The 21,919-nt window shown below is 39.2% G+C and overlaps 2 protein-coding genes across 2 annotated transcripts; one reads left to right on the top strand and one right to left on the bottom strand.

Moving 5' to 3' along the window:
• The first annotated feature begins 1,426 nt into the window (after positions 1 to 1,426).
• Positions 1,427 to 3,879, top strand: gemin2 (gem (nuclear organelle) associated protein 2). The gene is made up of 10 exons (XM_079262175.1): positions 1,427 to 1,654; positions 1,835 to 1,919; positions 2,125 to 2,214; positions 2,423 to 2,482; positions 2,566 to 2,682; positions 2,839 to 2,883; positions 2,964 to 3,032; positions 3,202 to 3,312; positions 3,457 to 3,515; positions 3,644 to 3,879. The coding sequence occupies exons 1-10, from the start codon at positions 1,533 to 1,535 to the stop codon at positions 3,681 to 3,683; spliced, it is 798 nt and encodes a 265-aa protein (XP_079118301.1). The 5' UTR covers positions 1,427 to 1,532; the 3' UTR covers positions 3,684 to 3,879.
• A 971-nt stretch (positions 3,880 to 4,850) lies between these two features.
• pnn (pinin, desmosome associated protein) lies at positions 4,851 to 11,397 on the bottom strand. Its single transcript, XM_079262685.1, has 9 exons — positions 11,272 to 11,397; positions 10,396 to 10,485; positions 10,055 to 10,126; positions 8,837 to 8,912; positions 8,557 to 8,651; positions 8,098 to 8,173; positions 7,749 to 7,904; positions 6,750 to 6,888; positions 4,851 to 6,642 (listed from the first exon to the last, which is right to left on the bottom strand). The coding sequence occupies exons 1-9, from the start codon at positions 11,382 to 11,384 to the stop codon at positions 5,444 to 5,446; spliced, it is 2,016 nt and encodes a 671-aa protein (XP_079118811.1). The 5' UTR covers positions 11,385 to 11,397; the 3' UTR covers positions 4,851 to 5,443.
• Between the last annotated feature and the right edge of the window lie 10,522 nt (positions 11,398 to 21,919).

Genomic DNA, 21,919 nt, shown 5'->3' on the forward strand with positions numbered 1-21,919 from the left:
CTGCTGAAAATCATTAAAAACTATAACATAAGGAGATCAGAAATTCTGACTTACTTTCACACTCAGGATCTCCACAGATCTTAAAGTCAGACAACGACCCCAGATTTACGTGAGGAAAAATCACCAGGGATGCACCTATAAGCCAAACGAATCTACAATCCTGTAAGATACCCATTTTTGGAGTTTTAAGAGGAATATATTAACAGAAAATCCCCATAATGAGCTGAAAATAATTCTGGGAAGTTGTGCTAGCAAGTGGACATTGCCTCTGTGCTGTTGCTGTCATGAAACCTCAGTGGTAAATGAGGCAGCTGAGATAAGATATACAGCTTGCAAGAAGATAATGATTAACTTCCAAGTAGTAGAACAAAATACTATCTGTCCCCCTGGTCAAAGGTTTTTATTTTATTCTGATGCCTTGTGTACGGGAAAAAAATGTATAGTGAAATTTAAAAAATGGTGTCGTGTAATTGTTTTGGAAGGTTTAAATATGAACTTTTTTGTGACTTTGTACTGTCTCGTGAAATTAAAAAAGGCTAAGCAAACGTAGCTTCCGTTACTATGGCAATTAGCCTGGCGCACAAAATACACGCCATCATTCAGCGTGTACGAACCTTAGACATATGTACATAGAACTACTAAAGTAAAAGAAGCGTCTTAAAATAATTCATAGATGTTACCCATCAAAGGTTTTTCTACAAAGATTTAAAAAAGATATAGAATTAACTTTCTCTTTTTGCGAAGGACACCCTGAAGACATATTTAATTTATTTTGGTCGTGTCCCTACTCTACCAGATTGTAGAATTACATTTTTATTCTGATCTCTTCCTGTATTGAACCAAGTTTTTCCCTTTGATTTGAACATATATTGCTTGGCTTCATTAACTACCAACCTGAGAAAAACAAACAATTCTATATCATTAATCTTATTATATACTTGTCAAAATGGCATATTCAGAAATGTTGATATACTAATCAAAAGCCCATTTTCTCTATTTTTAATAATGAGGCCAAACAATATACTAATTCTATCAAGTGTTCCACTAACATGAAAGCCATTAAAACTATGATTTGTGCACTCTTTTTGTGAATTTATGTGATTATATTTATTTATGTCATAGCTGCTCCTAAGAAATTATCTCTCTCTCTCTTAAACACCTCATTAGAGTAAAATGTATCATTTGCATTCAGTAGATTATTCAATGTGTTAACATTATTTAACTTATTATGTAGAAAAGTGTTTCGTTTGTGTGTATATATACGCGTTGTTCCACAAAAAGAGAGTTTTGTGGGGAAACTACGTTGACTCTGCAGCAAAACTCGAAAGCGGTGACCCACCCAATATGGCGGCGACGCACATTCACTCTCCAGCGCTCTATGAGGCGTTTACGTCTATATGTCTATGGTACAAACAAGATGGCCCCCAATTACATGTGAGCTGCTGTGTTGACATTACTATTTTGAGCATTTGTGTATTTTATTCGTGCTCGAGATTATTTTACGTGTTAGACATTTACATTAGCTGTTAGAAATGAAGTCGGATGTAGAGGAGTTGATGCCAAAGCTACTGCCGGTGGAGTGTGGAGACAGCAATGAAGACCTGGACCTTAGTGGAACACCAAGGAACCCCCAGGAGTATCTCCGACAGGTCCAGTAAGTTAAGCCCAGACTCCGTGCTTTCATGACTGTGTATCTCTTTGCATGTGCTTTATCTGCTTCCTAAAATGTTCTAAATATTGACGAAAGATGAATTACGGAACTTCAATCAGAGTGCAGTACCTCAAGCCGACCAAGCTTGGGTCATTATCGATTCATGCATCTCCTTGCCTTTAGGTTGGAGGCATCATTATGTCCAGATGTGGTGGTTGCTCAAATCGACCCTAAGAAACTGAAGAAAAAACAAACAGTTAATGTATCTGTAAGTAAATAACACAATGGGTTTTATTTGAAGAGGAGACCTGTGTTACCGCAGATCAATGGGAAAAATACTGTAAAATCAATAATTCATATATTATAGTTGCAAATTTTCAAGATGGATGTATGATTGTTTACTTCAAGCTGAATCAGGTGATGTATGTGATACAATGTAAAAACGAAAAGAAAGAATATATGGTGTGTTTCAGGTGGCGGGGTGCCACACCGCTCCTGTAGGTTTCTCCCCCAGCCTCAGTTGGCAACAGCAGCAAGTCAGTAACTTTTCTGAAGTCAGACAGGTAAGGAACACAACATTAAATAAATCAAAATAAAACATTTTATTTCCTGTGTATGTCTTCAGATAATCAGGTTTTTAGAGCCCAAATTTATGTGTAATTCTTTAAGTTGTTCAGCTGAGTATCTCATGTTGGCTGGAAATTGCTTATTTGCTTTAGTATGTAACAAAGTTGGAACTTTGACCATTCATTTTTATTTCTTTTTCTTCAGAGCATCACAAAAAACAAGAAACACTGGAGTACTCAGACTCTGGATGACAACGTTCAGATGGTAAGTTACGATGATGCTGAAGCATTTCTATATTTAGAATTTATGTTTTAGTTATTTTGTGGGTGTTTATTTAATTTTCTTAGCCACGACTAACAGATGAGGAAGGCTGGAAGAGGTTTTGTTTAGGAGAGAACGTCTATAAGGGCTCTTCATCCTGCCTCACAGATACAGATCAAGATCCAGCACTGGACTATAGCAAGGTTGTATAACTGTTAAATTGTGGGTTTAACAGTTTAAAAAGGTGAAAGCTAAAAAGCATTTTGGTGCTTATACTACAAAAATAAGATATGACCACATTTGCATTGTGCATATGACATACTGAGACTTCATTGTTGCATTCATCTCATTGTTTTTAGATGGGGTTTCCTCCCTTTTTAAGCATTGTCAGCAGATTGAACCAGGTACGTGGCATCCCTCACTCAAAAACGCCATTAACCAGTTTACCGACCAGATTGTAACCAGTTTTTGTCTTCGCGTTCAGAGCACAGTACTGACGGTGCTGGACATCCTCATCAGCTGGTTTGAAGAACAAGAATTTGTTCCACAGTTGGTAAGTTTAGTGGATTATGCAACTCCATGTTTTTCACATTAATTTAAAATTAGATTATCTCTTAATCTATATTTAATATTAAAAGCTGAGAGATTTGTCATCACCATTGACTTGCTTTGCTTATTAAACAGTTGTTACAGTATTGTGAAGCTGTCCTCTGTATTAACAGGGTCGCTGGTTGTATGCTTTGTTGGCCTGCTTGGAGAAGCCTCTCCTCCCTGAAGCCCACTCCTCCATCAGACAGCTGGCCAGAAGATGTGCCCAGCTCAGAAGCACTCTGGTATTTCCTCATTTCATTTCATGGCTGACGTACTCTTTGTGAAGCTGTCCCTCTTCTGCAACATTTGGATTCTGTATTTTTAAATATTTACAGTGTTTCTGTGAGATTTGTAGACTCTAACCTGTTCTTTAAATGACTCCACAGGATAGCCATGAGGATGAGAAACTGCCTGCTCTCAACCTACTGATCTGTCTTGTTGCAAGGTGACTCCAGTCTTTTCTGCTTACATCATGTACATAGCGGTGACGTATTCAGGTTTTAGGTAATTATAACAGTAGAATTTAGTTGTTCGTAGATGCACATAACATGCAATGTTGACACTATTTTGCAGATATTTTGAACAGAACGATCTGGCAGACCAGCAGGAGTGAAGATAAACGGCTGATATTCACACATCATCAACGTGCTGGTCGTGTGACAGTGGAAAGAGGAACGTTTTTAAATATCTACAAGTAGCTGTGCAGCTCACACTGGGATGACCGCTGAGGGCTGATTCTATGCAGATGGACCAGGAACAATTGTTACATGGACTGAGCTTGTGTTTATACAACTAAGGAACAGCCAAAGCAGGAGATTGTCATTTTTGTTGAAAACAAGCGTAACCTACTTTTTTGGCTTAATTATTTTGTTTATTAAACTGATTTGTAAGAAAACTGTGTGGATACTGATTATGACTACATTCAGTACAACTCAAAGCAATCTTGATTACCTGAAATAAAATCTGTAAAATGGGCAGAAAATGATTTGGTAGAATACCCCCCCATTTTTACACAATTTAACGAATGTAACGGCTGTGACGACATGCTTCTGTCCCGATTTCATTCCGGTTTTTTGGGTGCCGATTCGATTTAAATTGCGATTCTCAAAATTCTTTGATATTGCTGATTTTCGTAGATTAAAAACCCCAAAAAATTTATCAAGCCTTTTTTTGCGAGTAATTTTTCTTGATTTCAGTTAGGAGAAAACAACACAGTAGCCAGACCATCATTCTGCTACTCTAATGCCCAAGAAGACAAAAAGAAAAAAAACCCCAATAAAAATGACAAATCTATAGACTTTTTTTTTCAATGAAATTAATTTTTAACAAAAAAAAACAAATTAAATCGTGAAACAAAATATCCAGGTTTTCCCTCCCCTAATAACAGGTCTTAACTCATCGGCTGCCAAAGACTGCTTCTGATGCTTATACTTTTGTGGATTTTATATATGGAAAGCAGTTTGTACCAGGCTCATGTCAACAATTCAAAAATACATACCCTGAACGCAGACCCAACATGTTGTGAATGCAGCAAGTGTGCACGCCGAAGACGCGTATTTGGCCAAATTGCCAGGTACGTTCATATTCCATAGTTCCCCACAGACGATCCAAAATGCTCCGAAACGCATGGGGCTCTCTGCTACAACAGTGCCCGGTAGTCAGTGTTAAACTTTAGAATGTAAACACATTAAGGCTTATCTTCATTTAACTGCAAATCAGATAATTGAAGCCTTTTAAGCTACACAATTTTCAGAAAAAAAAAAAAGTGCACAACAGAGACTTCAGCTAACACCTCATCTTTAATTCTGAGCAATTATGATGTAGTACAAAAAAACAAAACATTCAAAGTACAACAGCTGAGCAAATCACACTTGAGATTGAGCAAAATGTGAGGAAAAAAAAAATAACAGCAATGTCACAATTGTTTAAACTACTGTGTATGACTTAGCCCTCCTACCAGCTATCAGTACCCCGCATTAGCATTATGAAATGTGGAACAGAAAAAAATTAAACAATTTCTTCCTTCACGAGGAACTTCTAGACTCCAAATGTCGGACTGGGTTCAAAACATCTGCGTTTTGAAATTTGGGATCCAGAAAACTCTCCGAGTCTGACTCATTTAGTCCAAATACAAACCGATCAAGAGACATTGGAACATGTTTACCCAATTAAAAAAAAAAAAAAAAAAAAAAAAGGCAAATAACCATCCGATAACCTGGTTTAATTTGGTTATTTCCAATAAATCTGACGTTGCAAAGTCTCCCTACGTTAAAACTTCCAGCGATTAAAACAAACTGCTTTTCAACGTATTTCATGACGAAGTAAACAGCTGGAGGTTTCGTTCCCCTCAGTTCTTACAGCAGATTAACAAAATCACCGTCTCTTGTCCTTCCTGTCTCTATCTTTATGCTCCCTATCACTCCGGGAAGACCGCCCCCTCCCTTCCTCGCTCCTCCTTTTTCTCCTCTCCTTCGATCCCTTTGAGTCCCTCCCTCCTCCGCTACTTGCTCCTCTCTTGAGGCGACTTCTCTCTTCTCCTTTCTTCTTCTCCCTGCTTTTATCCGACGGCCTCCTCTTGCGCTTGTCTGGGCTGCGACTTCGGCTACTGCTGTTGGACGAGGAGGACGAGGACGAAGAAGAGGACGAGGAGGAGTGACTGGATCCAGAAGAAGATGACGAACTTCCGCTGGAGGAGGAGCCAGAGGAGGAAGAGGAGGAGCTGCTACTATGACTGCGACGTTTCTTCTGTTCCTTCTCCTTCTTCCTTCCTCTGGCACCATCCTCCTCCTCCTTTGTGGGGTCAGGGATGCAGACCTCCTGGGAATCAGGCAGCTTTGGAGGAGCCTCCTCCCCTGAACTTGCTTTGCCTGACTGGGACTCGATGTTTAAGTCTTTAACATTACTTGGTGGGCTGGGGGGATCCTGTGCGGGGGTTGTAGAGGCCATTTGGGGTTCTTTGGCAGGAGAAGAACCCTCCGTTACAGGAGGCCGCACGGCTACGTCTCCTATAGCAAGGCTGGGCTCGGCTTGATGGCTGCTGTCTGCTGGCTCCTGGCTGCTTATAGCTGGTTCGGAAGACTGGATCTCCATTTCTTTATTTTCAAGGTCTGTGGGCCCCTGCTTACTGTCTGTTTCTATCTCTTCTTCATTCATTTTGTCTTCCTTCTCTGCCCCCTGCTCCACCTCCATCTCCTCTGACTCTGGACTTCCCTCCTTGTTTCCTTTCTGCTCCTCTCCTTCCTTCTTCGCCTCACTGCCCTCTTCACTCAGTGCCATTGCTTCCTCTTCCTTCACTTCTTTCTCTCCTTCCTGCATCTCATCACCTCCCTCTGTCACCTTTCTATCCCCCTCTTTCTCCCTTTCTTCTTCCTCCTCATCTTCCTCATCCTCTTCCTCAACCTCACCCCTTTTACCTGTCAGCCTGGCTACCTGACCTGCTGGCTTACCCTCCGCCGATTGGTCCATCCTTTGGGCTGTGTTGCCGTCCTGGTCGCGGTTTGATTGTCGCCGGGGGCGCGACTCCATCTTGCTGAGGTGTTCAGCAAATGCCTCGCACCTCTCCTCAAAAACAGCTGTTCAAAGAAAACCCAGTTAACAGAATCATCTCCAAACGGCTCCATGTTTTCCTCGTGTCAGCACACACCGATCATTAACATGAAAGCACGAGAACCCGACTGACCGTTTAGTTTCTTGGTGGAGTCTTCGAGGAGTTTCTGTGTTGCGGAGCACATTTTTCCAGGCATATAGAAGATATGAGGCTTGGTCTTCGTGCGAATGTATTTTACCAGGCGATTATTGTGGCTTGTCCACTCCTCTTGCTGTGATTGGAGGACAGAAAGAGTACACAGTTAAAAAGACAAGCCTCCCCCCAAAAATAAGTCTTCCTTTTTTACAACCTGCCCTCAAATCTAATAAACAATAACTCACTTCAGAATAATATTGTGATATTACTCTGGAAGCTACAGAATGTTTTACACAACTTGTTAATCCTGATTAGTAGGGTTGGACGATAACACGATATGTATTCTTTGGACGATAGAAAATGTCTGATTTCACATGAGGCTCTATCATTTACGCCACGATAAGACGCTTTACTGCAGTATTTTATGTCAAGTTGCGCTTCACGGCACGCTGCAATACATAAACATGGAGGAAGACGGTAGCAGACGTGTTTCAGAGCAGGATAATTCACTAAAGATGACCAGCCAACCCAAACCGATGAGCTTGTTCCTAAAAGAGGGAAATTTCTGTTGCATGGATGCAGTTTACTCACAGTCGAAACAACGGACTCTGACACAACTAACTCATTTTATCACCTGCACAAGAATCAGGATAAAAAAATATAGAATAAAGAATAGAGTCAACCAGCAAAAGCAGCGTCAAGTGGAGGCGAAAGCTCATAATAAACTCCAGACACAAACGCTGCAACAGGCTTTTCCCCATCAAACTTCATACAGCCATAGTTCCCCCAGATGGAAGGAGATCACTGCTGCTGTTGCCAAGACAACATCTGACACATAACTGATACAACATTACACAAAAACTTTATGTTGTTACAGGGATATAAAATGAGCTGCATTGTGATATGAGATTTTGGTCGTATCGCTCAGCCCGAATGATTGTTGAAGGGGGGGGGGGGGGGGGGGGGGGGGGGGGTAGTTATAAGAGTATAATTTACCAGCTGAGCCAATTCCACTTTTTGTTCCAGTAGTCTCAACTCTGTCTGCTTGGCTCTCCTCTCTTCAAACAGCTCTCTCTTTTCATTCTCCACCTTTTTTCTTTCAGCCTCAGCTTGAACCTCAAGCTTCTGCTCAATTTCTGAACGTCGCTTTTGCTGGAAAAGAATCAGAATTATTAAACAACTTGAGAACATATTTTTATTAACATTAATCCAACTATACAACAATAATCATGTTTCCCGTACAGCAGAAGGAGGCCTTCATCTGAAAGTCACTGTTTACGGATTAAAATTCAATCTTCACTTTTAAACATTGCGCTTTACAAACAGGACTTTTTTTTTTTTTTACCTTCTCTGAAGAGACGTTGGACTCTTGCTTGAATTTTTGTAGTGTTCCCATCAGCAGGCCGAACATGCGCCGATTTCTGACAAGAAAACAAACAAGAAAAATTATACTGAGACCAATTCCTGAAACTTAGCTTATGATTTTATTTAAGCGTCATACACTCGCGTGCTCGGCCCACTAGGTTTACATCACACTAATACTCAAAGCAAAAAAAGATGATCGCCATACAAATTATGAACTCATCACAAAAACAGTTGCACAAAAAGAAATAACTAGTCCTTTGTGTGAATTTGCATCCTTTTTCCAGAAATCTCCCCAAACTATGCATTTCATTTTCAAATAGCCAACACAACATCTTATAGAGACATTTTTGCAGATGCTGCCTTTTATTTATATTGATCTCAGATCAAATATGTACTCAAACATTAGATCTGTACATCTTTAGGCCTTGAACTGACCCACCTCTGTTTGCCCTTCTCATCCATAGTTTGATCCTGAATGAGATCTCGGCGTGTTCTCTCCTTGGAGGTAGCTACAACAGACGACTGCAACGCCGGCTGAGAAAGACGGAACAAAAACAGCAGAAGAGTTTGTCTTTCATCAAGACGTTTTGCATCTCTTGTATAAATAGCAGCCAATTGATAAAATAAGTATATCAAGTATATCAAGACATGAAAATGGTTGAAACAATTCCCCTTTAACGTGTTGCACAAATAAAAATGGATACAAAAACTGTTCCTACCTTTTTGACATCATCATCATCCTCGGCGTCGCTGTCGTGACGTACGTCTCTCCTGGCCCTCTGGTCCCCTGCCAGCCTGCACAAAATGGAGACACCCATAAGTAAAATGTATACAGAGTTAAAACAACACACCGTTTCAAATCTGCTGGAAAACAAAAAATCTAAGTGTTTCTAATACAGTCTATATGCTGATTTACACAGAAGGTCTTGAAGAAATTCAGTCCCAGCTTCAACAAACTATGTTGATTCCTAAAATCCAGACCCTGTGCATCTTGGTGACCTTTTAGATATTTATGCTTGCTATATATGTTTCACCAATGCAAGTCCACATCATAGCCTATTGTGAATTAGGCCAGAGCTTTTTTCCTGCTTGAATAATTTGGTGAAACTTTTAGAATCAGTTTAATTATGCAAAAGCTTATATGCAGAATAGTAGATGAGGTGTGTGCATGACAACAAAAAACGTTCCGGCCTAATTATGCAGATAAAAAATGCAGAGCTAAATCAAATCAAAGTGAATGAGGATGTTGTGAAGTTAGAACTGGATCAATTCAGTACATTTCTGATGGCATCCAGCCCTATTAATCAGCAAACAAATGTGAAAAGACATCATTCATGAATGTAATTTGGGGCACATAGATACCAAAATAATCTAGGGGACTTGGTGTGATAGGAAATCAGGGGAAAAGAATTGTAGTTTTTTTTTGTTTACTTTCACATCACACCTTCCTGAGTGGACCAAACAATCTGGGCCACATCATGACTTTTTTTATGGACCGCACTATCCTTGGGAATGAACCATGGTTTCTTTTAAGTGTACCAAAAGGTTGCGGTTGCAGTCCCTGCAACCTCAGAAGAACATTCCGGTGCATCCAATGTAAGGAATACATGAAAATATGAAGGCAGTAAAGTTTGAAACAGATGTACTTATTTACGGATAAAGTGGGGAAAATAAACGGGCCTTTAGATTTTATCTATGCTAAAAAACCAACAACAACAAAAAAAAAAAAACAGCTTTAACCTAATTAAGGCAGCTCCCTCAAACTGGAATAACTTCTGAAATCTAACCCATGCCTTGGACTAAATCATTAATAAATTTTTTTAAATTTAAAACATTTTACCATTTAAAATTCAACCACAGAATGTGAAGACTTCATTTATATAAAATATGTCAGCATGTTGAAAAGGTGAGGGAAAAAATAAAAATCAAGACCTCACCTCAGCAGGGCCCCTTCGATGTCCCTCTGCTTGGCAGGGGGGCCACCGCTTCCCATATCAGCGAGACTACGCCTGATGAAAAAACACCAAGATTTAGGACCAATTAAAAACAGGCATGACAGTCAAACAGATTTTTATCTTCAGTGATAAATCTAATAACTGAAATTATGTATTAGGATGCAATCATATTAGGAAACAGATCAATGTTATCAGAAAATCTATTTTCAACATTGAGACATTAGATGCGTTAGGTTTTACAGTTATTGCTAAATCACAATTAAACCAGAGCTTAGTCCCGTTTGTTGACTTCACAATGTGGATTTAATATGTCATAGCATTACCTAAGAAGGTTAATTCCTCTGCCTCTACCTCCTCCTCCTCCTCCACCCAGGCCTGCCGTGGGGCCGCCAAGCCGCCGGAACTGGCCTGGTCTGGACACACAACATTTGAATATGTAAATACAAAAACCCAGCTTATAAGGCAACAGTCTAGCAACATTTCATGAAAAATATACCACTGCTTTCAAACCCGTTTATTATTATTTTTTTTAATGCTTTATTTCAACTCACAATATGTCTTACAGTTCAGAGTGAATGACATTGCAACAATTTACAAAAGAACTCAATTGAGGAAAAAACAAACAAAAAAAAAAAAGCCATTGGTTGTATGTAAGACATCATTTTTAAATTCTTAAAAGGGAATTAATAAAAAAAATAAAAAATAAAAAAAATAAATTTGCTCAGGGGTTATCTTAAAATGTTTAAGCGTGTTCAAGGGCATAAGATCTGAACTTAAAAGACAGGAGACTCCGACATTGTTTTGAATAACTCAAGTATTGACTGATTTTCCTATTTTGTAAACTGGTTTAGACATTTTAATAATGTAGAAAAACCATGAACCATAATAAAACATGAGGGTGACATTCTGACAACGCCTACTGCGGGCCCTGAACGCATCTTAGCCATTACTAATATAAACTGTCAATATTTTCAGCAAATAATAACTATTTCCTACGTATGTTTTATACCTCACCATTACAAATATATGTTATTAGGCTTGAAAACAAATGAACCAAAACGTGGTACGAAAGCCTGAAGTGCTACTGCTGGCTAGTTAGCCATCCGACGCTACTTAGCACACGTCGCTTTGCGGTAACACGCTGGTTAGCGCCACTCTAAGCATGACCAAAATCCCAAATAACCTATCCAGAAATTTACCTTGATTCATTGGGATCTCGGCCGGTTAGTTTTCGAATATTATCGTCCACATTTTTCAAGCTTTCTTTAGCTTTTTCGAGCTGGTCTTGCAAACTCCGCACCACCACCGCCATCTTACTTTCAGTTAGCGCGAGTCACGTGTCTTCTTTCCATCGTCATGTCGCGTTCTTCTTCTTTGAAAATTTTAAATACGAAGTACCGCCACCTGCTGTTTGGAGCTGAACAGACTATGCGCATATATATATATATATATATATGTATATATATATATATATATATATATATATATATATATATATATATATATATATATATATATATATATATATATATATATGTATATATATGTATATATATATATATATATATATATATATATATATATATATATATATACATATATATACATATACATATACACATATTAAATATATGTCATATATATATATATACATATATGTATATATATATATATATATATATATATATATATATATATATATATGTATATATATATATACATATATATGTATATGTATATATATATACATATATATGTATATGTATATATATATATACATATATATATATATATATATATATATATATATATGTATATGTATATATATATATACATATATATATATATATATATATATATATATATATATATATATATATATATATATATATATATATATATATATATATATATATATATATATATATAAAAGTTGGACAAATGTGAATTTGTTGAATTGGATCACAAAGAGTTGCCTTGCATGGAATATGTCTACCTAACTCGACATTAATTTAGGGTGAATTGGTACTATAAAAGGAATCTGAGTTTAATCAAATAACTTTCTGATTCAAGTCTAAATGTCTCGGTTGTGTATTCACATGTTTATCACTAGCAAAATAAATGACAGTCTTTCGTGAAACAGTCGATTAAATAAAGTTATGTTGGGTTGTTGACAAACGCTATCAATGATTGACTATTTTTGTTGCATGTTTTCAGATAAAACAGGTGTAACAGGTTCTTAAAAACAAGTGGGCAAGTTTGTGTGCAGTCTGTTAATTTCTCTTTCCGAATATGTTTTCCCTTATCAATGGAACTTCTCTGTCGTTTCACATCCAATGCTGGTCTATGCAATGCTGCGCACATCTTTAGCAAACACACATTCTCATACGATCTTTGACTAATTGTCAACATATGAAAAAGACAAAGAAAAATCAAACATATTGGTTGTAAACTGTGAGAAATTGTAATCCCCACCTGAGCTCAGAAAAAAACATCCTGTTTCCTGTTTGAAATCTCTGCTGTGGTCAGGTGAGCAAGCTTACACTTTGTTAACACTCGATAATTCAGAAAGCATTTCCTGTTTGGTGAAATCAAAGGATTTGGTAGAATTTACATGCACAAAATCCTTCATTTCTCCCACTAAGCAGCAGGAGGGCTGTGTTTAACTGTATAGTTAGTCGTATTGCACCTTTGTGGGCTATTTTTTTTTTTTTTGTAGTTACCCTTTGTGTTCTTGTGTGGTCATGACATACTGTACTCTGGTATCCCTTTATGTCTCTTTTTAGTCATATCATGTCTCTCTGTTGCAATCTTGTTTCTCTTTGTGTCGACTGTTTTATTTTGTCTTTGCAATCATGTAATTTTACCTTGTGTATGTGTTGCTTCCTGCTGTTTTACTTTGTGGCTGCATCAATCCTCTGCACGTCTTCATTCTTATCATTTCTCTTGGTGCCCTTCAACAGTCCTGTTGTTAATCTTTGTCTGCATTCAGTTCTTCAGTCGTATCTTTTCTCCAGTTATGCTATACATCTCATTTGTTGAAAGAAGAATGTTAATTGCATGGTGCAAAATGAATTGATTTTCCTTTTTTGGACATACAACATGTAGAAAGTGTCTTTTTTAGTCTTTTCATTTCTCCATTTTTTCCTGTTTGTTCTTTGAAGCATTGTAATTAGGATTTTCAGCCCTATTCATATTTCTTCTAAACATAAGATTTCCTTTGGAGTCTTTAAAGATGAGTCATTTCCTTTTTTTCTATATGTGAGTTTTTATTTCTTTTGTCAATTTGTTGACATATAATCCTTTCTTCTCTTTGTAGCTGTGTTGTTTCCCTCTGCAGCTGAGTAATGTCAGTTTCTGTTCAGTGTTTGGTGTGTTTAATGGTCATGCAACTTCCATTTTGCTATCTTTACACCTGCTTTTTCTTGCAGTGGATTCTTTTTAACCTGACTGAACTGGACTTTATTTCGAATTGTGTAGCTTAACATTAACTTTGTAACATCTGAAGCTTTGCAGTTTCTCTTTGCAGACTTTCCATTCCTCTTGGTTTTCTATTTGTTGTCAAATTGTGTCCCTTTACATCTCTTGAAACAGTAGCAATGTTGTTTCCTTTGTGTCCCGTTCAAGTAAAAGTATAAAAATAATTAAACCCTGGAGATTTCCGGATGAGTTTTCTATATTTAAAGACAAACATTTACTTACTGCTGAAGCTGAAAACAATAAGAAATGAGGCAATGGAAACAAGTGACTTTTTAATGTTTTTTATTCACTGACTAAAAGAAGAGAAGCATTCATTCAACATCAATTCAAATCATTATTCGGCAGGTTGACCTCTCAAGTGTATGCCATCTGTCAGTTTAGAGGTTTTTCTCTGGAGGTTTCCACCTTTACCTGACAACAGAACCATGAATCAACACTGTTTTCAATTAAAATCTGTCCTCTTAGCTGGCTCTGTCCCTCCAGACTACACCAACAACAACAGCTGGGAAGATTTCAACCAAGTTTTAAAACATCAGATGTTATTGAGATTCTCAGCTAAAATATCTTCATTTAATACTTGTAGACTCTGCTGGGTAGAGCTCTGCTTTGCCTATGTCTTAACAAGTCGTATATCCCTACTGCTGAGAACCCACAACTTGCTCCGTCTGAATCCTGCACATACAGTTCAGACGCGTTAAAATGTGGCATGATCTTAAAAGATCAGATTTTAAAGTTATATTTTAAATATGCTTCATGGTGTACGAAGTCTGTCCAGCTGTGTTTTGGGTAAAGTCTGGTTCCCTGCTAACAGAAGGAAGGTAAAACCCAGTGCTGTGTGCTTCACTTCAGCAAACAGTCACACAGGAACATTACACTCAGAATATTCAACATTAAGGATGGTAAAACCGTCTCTGCAAAAACAAAAAGAAAAGAAAAAAAAACACCATAACATAGCGTCTGATTTACAAAGTGTGTGATTTTGTAACACTTCATGTTCATAAATTGAACCTGGACATGTGTTGCATAAGAGTATATGACGGTAATGCATTGTTGATACCTATACAAATATGCACTGTGTGAGTTTATATATATCTATATATCTATATATCTATTTATATAGTTTATATCTCTTCCTCTATGGTTTTCTAAAGACGCAGCCGGGCGCTGTCAGCACTGCTTGTGCCCCTTTGTGGCCACTTGTAAGACTGCTGTTATTGCAAACTGTCCTGATTTTAAACAAATGCACAACATTCGTACCACGATAAAACTGGGGCCGTCTAGCCAGTCTCACAGAGACCAAGAGTGAGCCCGCCGTCACTGCTGCTGTTGCTGGGCTGGCTGACCAGAATCAAAAAGATCTTAAAACTAAATGATAAGATTTCACAAATCATTATAAGGCCAAGTATTGTCATTGCAAGTTCATATTAGTTTACACCTTCATGTCTACTGTGTGACATTGAGAAAAGGAAAAAGCAAATATAAAAACAGAAGATAATCAGAGTTTGGATTATATGCATTCCTCTTGCATAGTTGTGATGCTGGACTGGGCAGCAGGCCCGCCTGCCTGGCTAATTAGGAGGTTTGGCTCTCTAGACTTGACAAGAAAGACTTTGTTTAACAGCCAGAAACATCAGAGCCACAGTAGCTGAGATCTAAATGAAGATAGCTGGCTGCCACCAAGCACAAATATTTATCAGTTCCTTGATATATCTCTGTATGCGCCCAAGATGCTGGCATAATTTGGCCAGGTTTTGATCAGCGCCATTGTGTGGTCTCTTTTTCTATTACTACAGAGCAGCAGGTATGCAAGAATACCATAAACAATGCACTTGTGTCGAGATTTTCATCACAAAACTGCAGGAAACTGATTTTAGGTGTCAGTAACAACTGGCACTGGAAACAGGAGAATCCAAACTTCCTCTCAGTGAGGCGGTCTGCAAACGTCCCTCCTCAGAGAGCCCAATACATGTTACACACCACTGACTTTATACCAGTGTAATGCATATCCAGTGTTTTTCTCCAAATTACCGAGACACACATCAGGATGTTAATCAGATTTGTCACATTCCTGCTTAAGTCCAGCCCTCTGTGAGCTCATTCAGCCTTCCATGTACTGGTTGTTTATGGTTGTAGCATTTAGAGAGAAAACAAAATGCTGTGATGATAAAACTCTGTCCTTCACAAATCCTTTCAGAAACAGCATACTGTCCCCAAATGCCTTTAGGAGAAGGCTTTAGACCCAGAAAAGCAAACTATCTTCTCAGATCCTAGTTTTATTTTACAGAACACCTTAAAGTCAACATTACAAACTCTAGTTGGCACCTAGGTGGTTGACGTGGAAATTGGACTGGTGACATTTGACGAGTGTCTGCCTGTGGCTCAGAGCCTGCGTTCAGACTGATGCAGATGTGACAAGTCTGCTGCTTTGGTACTGAAATAACACTAACTCACACACTCCTGTCCGTGTCAATAGATTCGCTATTAGCTGTCAGATACTAGCGCTCTACTGTCAAACCCACTTCTTTCTGTGGGTTTGATCAGACACATGTTTAAAAATGTGACACAATGACAGCTAAACTATGTTGTCTAGACCAATCGACGTGTCGCTGATGGACTAAATTAGGGGCCAGCTCTGAGGTTTTATTTACTTCTCTGACCAAAGGAGCCACAAAATCTTCAAAAAAAAAAAAAAGAAAAAAAAAAGATATAATACAAAAAAAAAGATTTAGCTGGCTGCAACCACAGTACAGCAACTGCTGGTAATGGTCTCCAGAATCACTGAAACCACCTCTCCCCTTTCGGGCCTCTGCTGCCATTTTATAGCAGGACTCATTAGATATATGGCTCTGCTTGCTGTGCGTCTCCCTGTGTTTACACAATATCACAAAGTCAAATTAGCCGCAGCTCAAACTCCTGTGTAACCATGGTGAAAATGACTTTAATGTGTCCTCAGTTCACCAACTTCCTCTTGATGTAACACGATGTTGGCCTGCCAGGCAGCTTCAATGCAGGAAATCAACTCTAGTCCTCATTTTTAGCACAGTCACACAAAGTTTATATTTGTGACTTTTTGTGCACCGGACACAAAAAAAGGCCCCAAAAAGCGGCCTGAAGCATGGCATTGCAGAAACAACACATTAGAAACATAGCTGAGCTCTGAGCAATTGCTTCTTAATGGTATCACACTACCGTTCTACTCAGACCAGCTGCTGATCTGGAGAGACGAGCTGCAACCTCGATCCCTTTGCAATCAGACCATACAAAGTAAAAAAAAAATATATTAGATTTGTTTTTATGCACACATTGTAGCCATGTAGTAAACTGTTTGTTAGTCAGACGGCTTAAGCGATCCTCCTCTCCCAGTGTGGAATGTCCTGTTCCTAGCAGCAGATAACTTTACAGCTCCAAAACCCAGGAGTAAGTGCTTCCCATCAAATAAAAACACATTACATCCGGCACACCTGCCCGCCTCGTGGCCAAGAAGCTACCCCGTCTTGCAGAGTAACTTCTGGAAGCGTCTATGTCCTCCTTTAAATTTACATTCACTCGCTCCTCACAGTGAAACAGGTGATTGACAGGAGAGAGACAGAGGGAGGAAGATGGTGGGGATCTCTCTGATTTAAGCTCCTTCCACACTTCTGTAACCGAACAGCATCGGACTCGACAGGCCTGGCTTTGATCTACGACGTCTCAGCAACACACCGCAGACCCTGAGAGTCATTCAGAGGTAAGAATTCAGCCACACCGTACGAGATGTGCTACAACGTCGCTAACCCTTGTGCTGGAAATAAATGTCTAGTAATGCCATCCGAAACACATATTCTTATTATTTCTACACACGGGGTGCAGTCACTACAACAAGACTGGCCAAACCTTTGTTTACAGGTCTGCTTTGGTCTATTAACTTCAACCACGAGACGAGACAGCTGACACGTTACAAGGTCCAGGACAGCGTGGTCCGAAGAATAACAAGGATGAAGATTTGGAGATACAAAAACAAAAACTATATGAGTAGTCAGGTCAGTGGAGGAAAAAACAATACTGTGCGAATGCAGATGGGCACTTCAGATCGACTAGAGTCTGGGTTAGGTTTGTTCCACTGTGGTCTTTGGCAGCTTAGAAACACATGAAGGGCGGAGAACAGATCCAGTGACTCCTAAAATTCACATATGTGAGCTAGAGGCCTGAGCTATTGTTACTTTACACCTTCCTCCTTTCTGAAAACCCAGCTGTACCCTGAGAGCGAAAGGATTTCTGTTCCGGTTTCACGCTGCGGCAGAAGTGATACGGCTACGCTGCTGAACATGAGCAAGCTTCCCTCAAATACACACACACACACGCGCGCTCTCAAGCATGCATTAACTAAACGACGGCGCCACGGCAGACAACTTATTCACACACGCATCATATTCAAACATTTCTACTGGGTTCACATGAAAAACATATGCAAAAAGAAATACAGGCACACTCCAAGAAAACCGAAAACACGTGTGGAAACTCTACTGTAGCTTCTAACACAGCTTCCCTAAAGAGCGAACTAACAACAGCAACAACTAACACCTAACACCAAGCCCCCTGACTTATTTAGATCAGAGGTTTAGAACGCAGTGAGACTGCAAGCTTTTAGACACAAGGTGGCTCCTTTTTTAGCCTTCGTCAGGATCAGGGACAGGCAGCCATTTTCTTCAGATTGTTGTTTTCAAAACACTTTGCAGTTCTGTAATCGTTTATCCCAGAATCTGGAAAAATCTGCAAAGGAATTTGATGGAGTAGGATTACCAAGCAGAGATCTCCATCTGTATGTGCCACCCTCACTTTGACATTGTCAGGTTATGTTTTGTACTCATTTCCAGTTTTATGGCATCAATATTTCTTAAAGATGTCTCACAAATATCAGTACATTCACTTGTGACAAATACATTGTCCAAGAGCCTTTATATCGGGAATGTATTTTCATTGCCGTCTGAAAAGGAGATCTATGGAAAAAGAGTTACTGGGAATATTACACTGAAACTTTTCCTGTACTCAAGCTGACTATATCTGGCGAAACCCACAGAAACTCTGCCATACACTGCCCAGACAGCAAAAAAAACCCAACTTCCACTGTGGAGAGCTTTGAGGGGACAGTAAACAAACAAGGAAGTGGGAGTGGTGCTAGTAAAATCCAATTTTAAAATCACTTTGTATTGGGAAAGAAAAAGCTTTACTATGTGAGATTAGATTTAGCTTAACGTTACATTCAACTTGCTGATATTTCCGCCTCTTACCAAGCTGATGTCTAATGCAAACTTCTACCAGCTCAAACAATGTAGAGGGAGAGCAGAAGAGAGGAAAACAAGACTAAACCAACATGTTTTGGTGTGAACGTGTTATGTTGGTATTCTGCCCCCCCCTCTCACTGTTAAATGCAGCCACAGAAAGCCTTTAAAAGAAACTCTTGGTACCAAAGTGCATTTATCCTGAGATACAAACCAAGGACTCCTCAGATTATCATGGCTAAACCATCAAGGTCCCATAACTGGAGAGCATACATTTGGTAACCACTGGTCCATTTCTTGGACCAATTCATTCTGAAGCTTGTAAAGTGCTGGGTGACTCTATGAAAATAAGTCCATATCAGGGAAAAAAAAAAGTCAACCTTGTAAACTACACACCTTAATGTGGACCTTCGAAGTCTACAGCGCCATTCTCCTGACATGCAAGTCTGAGCTGAAGCCAGAAAAAGGGCAGCTTTTCTGACCCTCGGGTCCCAATTCACTTTCATTTTCCTGTTAAACCTTCACTGAGCTCAGGAAATTCCTTCATAGAACAACAGGGGCGCAGCAGCTGTCACAACACTGGAGCTTCACCTGTCATCACGCCGGGCACAGTAATCCAGTAATAATACTCACATTTGCCCCGGTCAGTGCCAGCCATGAGCCATACACACGTTAGGACTCTGGAACAGGTATCAGTGAATGAGATCCTCCATGCCAGATAGACATCAGCCCATCAGCTCAGACTATTTTTTTTTTTTTTTTTAGGCCCAGCAGGCCCTCTATTAACAGCACAGATACAAACATGTGCAATGAGCAGCTAGGTTTTGCCATTCTTTACTCTTTATCAACCTTAATCTTTGAAAACAAATGTACGATTAGGTTTGCTGACCCTCCAACTGTGGCGGAGTGAGGGCTTATCCGATGGCAAGATAAACAACAACAACAACAATTGTATCTGGAAAAGAGGGGCTGTTTCCAAGGCAACTGTGACTCAAAAGAAAAAACCCCAAAAAAACTGATTGTTTCACACATCCTACCCAATATCATCACCACCACGGTCTTGGTCATAGTGATGTTAAAAGCCTACCTGAGACTGACAAGAACATTTTAGCCAAAGAGATGAGCCACACGACCCGAAACCTTATTGTGCTATTGGTGCCAAAGACAAAAATAAAAAGAAGTAACTAAGCAGTCTTGGCTGTGAGCTGAACTTACAATGTCCAAACTCAGTTATTTAGCAACCCTGGCAAGATATGGATCTGCCAAATTTCTATGGCAAACACAGCTGTACAGTCAGTCTTTAATGTAGAACAACCAAGCTGTCCGAGAAATGTTAGTTCAGTTACATTCAAAACATCTTTTTTCTTTTACTCATTCATAGTTATGAAATGTTCTACTGCAAAACAAACTGCTTCCTACTTACAGTACTGCTGGAATGTCTTGTATCTGCCATCTTAAGAGAGCTGCACTTACAGAATACTGCTGCTTTAACGTGTCCTCCGCGTGTGTGAAGATATTCCTCAAAACAGAGTTTTACATGGCATTATGGAATGAAACAGCCTCTTCTTTCTAGGATAAAGCAAGACTGAGATGTCCTTCTGATGCCTCATTCCAGCATGGTATTAAAACTGCTATCTGGTTACCGAACTGCAGAAGAGCAGAACGCAAAAGGGCGCTGACTCCAATGATACAAATCAGAAAGGCAGATATCTTCCGTAGGGATATTAAGGGGGGGGGGGTTTAAAACAGTGTACTACAGATCAAAACATAACACAGTACTGGTATGTTGTTTTGTCACCTGCAGAGTTTTATATATTGGCTCTAAATATCAGTGGAAAGACTAAACTCCTTCTTGAGCTAGTTGGTGGGGTTTCTCAAAAAGTGAGCAGGGTGGGAAGTGTGTTGGCTGGAAGCATGTAACAATATTCTCCATAAAACAATCAGTCAGTAAGGTGCTCAGAACCCTTAATGAAGCCTTTTGGCCTCAAAACACCACCCTCTTTACAGTGATCAATCATGACACTGACATGGCTGTTGCTGAAAAACTGCTCAGCGTAAATCTGCAGAGCTTCCCACCCTGCTTGCACGGTTCTCAAAGCAAGGGACAAATGCACAAGGTGCTTTTTCAGAACAACGGAATAAGCAGCTATGGTTGTGTTACCCAGGAAGCTGTAGATCAGTTAGTTTACACACTCTAACTTTTGCTAGAGTGGAGCAGACACACCGGCACAGAGCAAAAGGTAAAAATAAATCAAATAAAATAGTGAAAACAAAAAAAAACAAACAAAAAAAAAAACCGAACAGCTTGTGTCCGAACACGCATCCCCTCTTTCGGCCCACGGATCCATCGCTCAACCCGCCTGCCTGTCCTGTTCCAGCTGAACAGGATAATAATATATCTGTATTTAAATACACACAAAGCCTATACAGGCAAGGGATCCACCACACAGGAAAAAACAGACAATACACAGAGCAGGGAGAAATGGAAAACACTGAGATTAAAAAAAAAAAAAAAAAAAAAGAGAGAAAGAAAGACAAGACAAATCAAAGTTACATTATACAGAGGCTCTGGAGGTTATTAAGATGATGGAGAAAGAATGCCTAGCACTTGTGGGCAAGACCAGACCAGACCAAACTGGGCTAAATGGGTTTGTTATAGTAGCAGGATGACTCATTTTATCAAATTAAAAATCTCTAAAGTGTTGCCAGATTATAGAGCGATATTCCTTCAAACTCAATATCAACAGAAAGATTTGACTTGCAGGGAGATATTTTTAAAGAAAGAAAGAAAAACAAAACAAAAGTTAAATCTGATTTTCCATTTAACTGGCAAACTGGAAAATCATGACATAAAGCTGGAAAAAAAAAGCACATCTTCCAGGAAAGAGTAGAGCTTGCTTGGGTGCTAAAAGCTGGTGGAAAGCAACAGCACAAAGAAAAATAAAAATCAAATAAAAACTGATCAGTTCACATAAATAGAATCTCTGGATTGTTTCACTTTAATCTGCTTTTGGCTTGATTCAGAGGTCGGACTCGACCTGGTCATGGCTGGTCGGGCCTGGTCTTGGCCCAGTTTCGGCTGTGATGTGTTGGCTTTGCCGTGTCTTGC

This window comes from Telmatherina bonti, assembly GCF_933228915.1.
Source record: "Telmatherina bonti genome assembly, chromosome: 22".
In the NCBI taxonomy this organism is placed as follows: Eukaryota; Metazoa; Chordata; class Actinopteri; order Atheriniformes; family Telmatherinidae; genus Telmatherina; species Telmatherina bonti.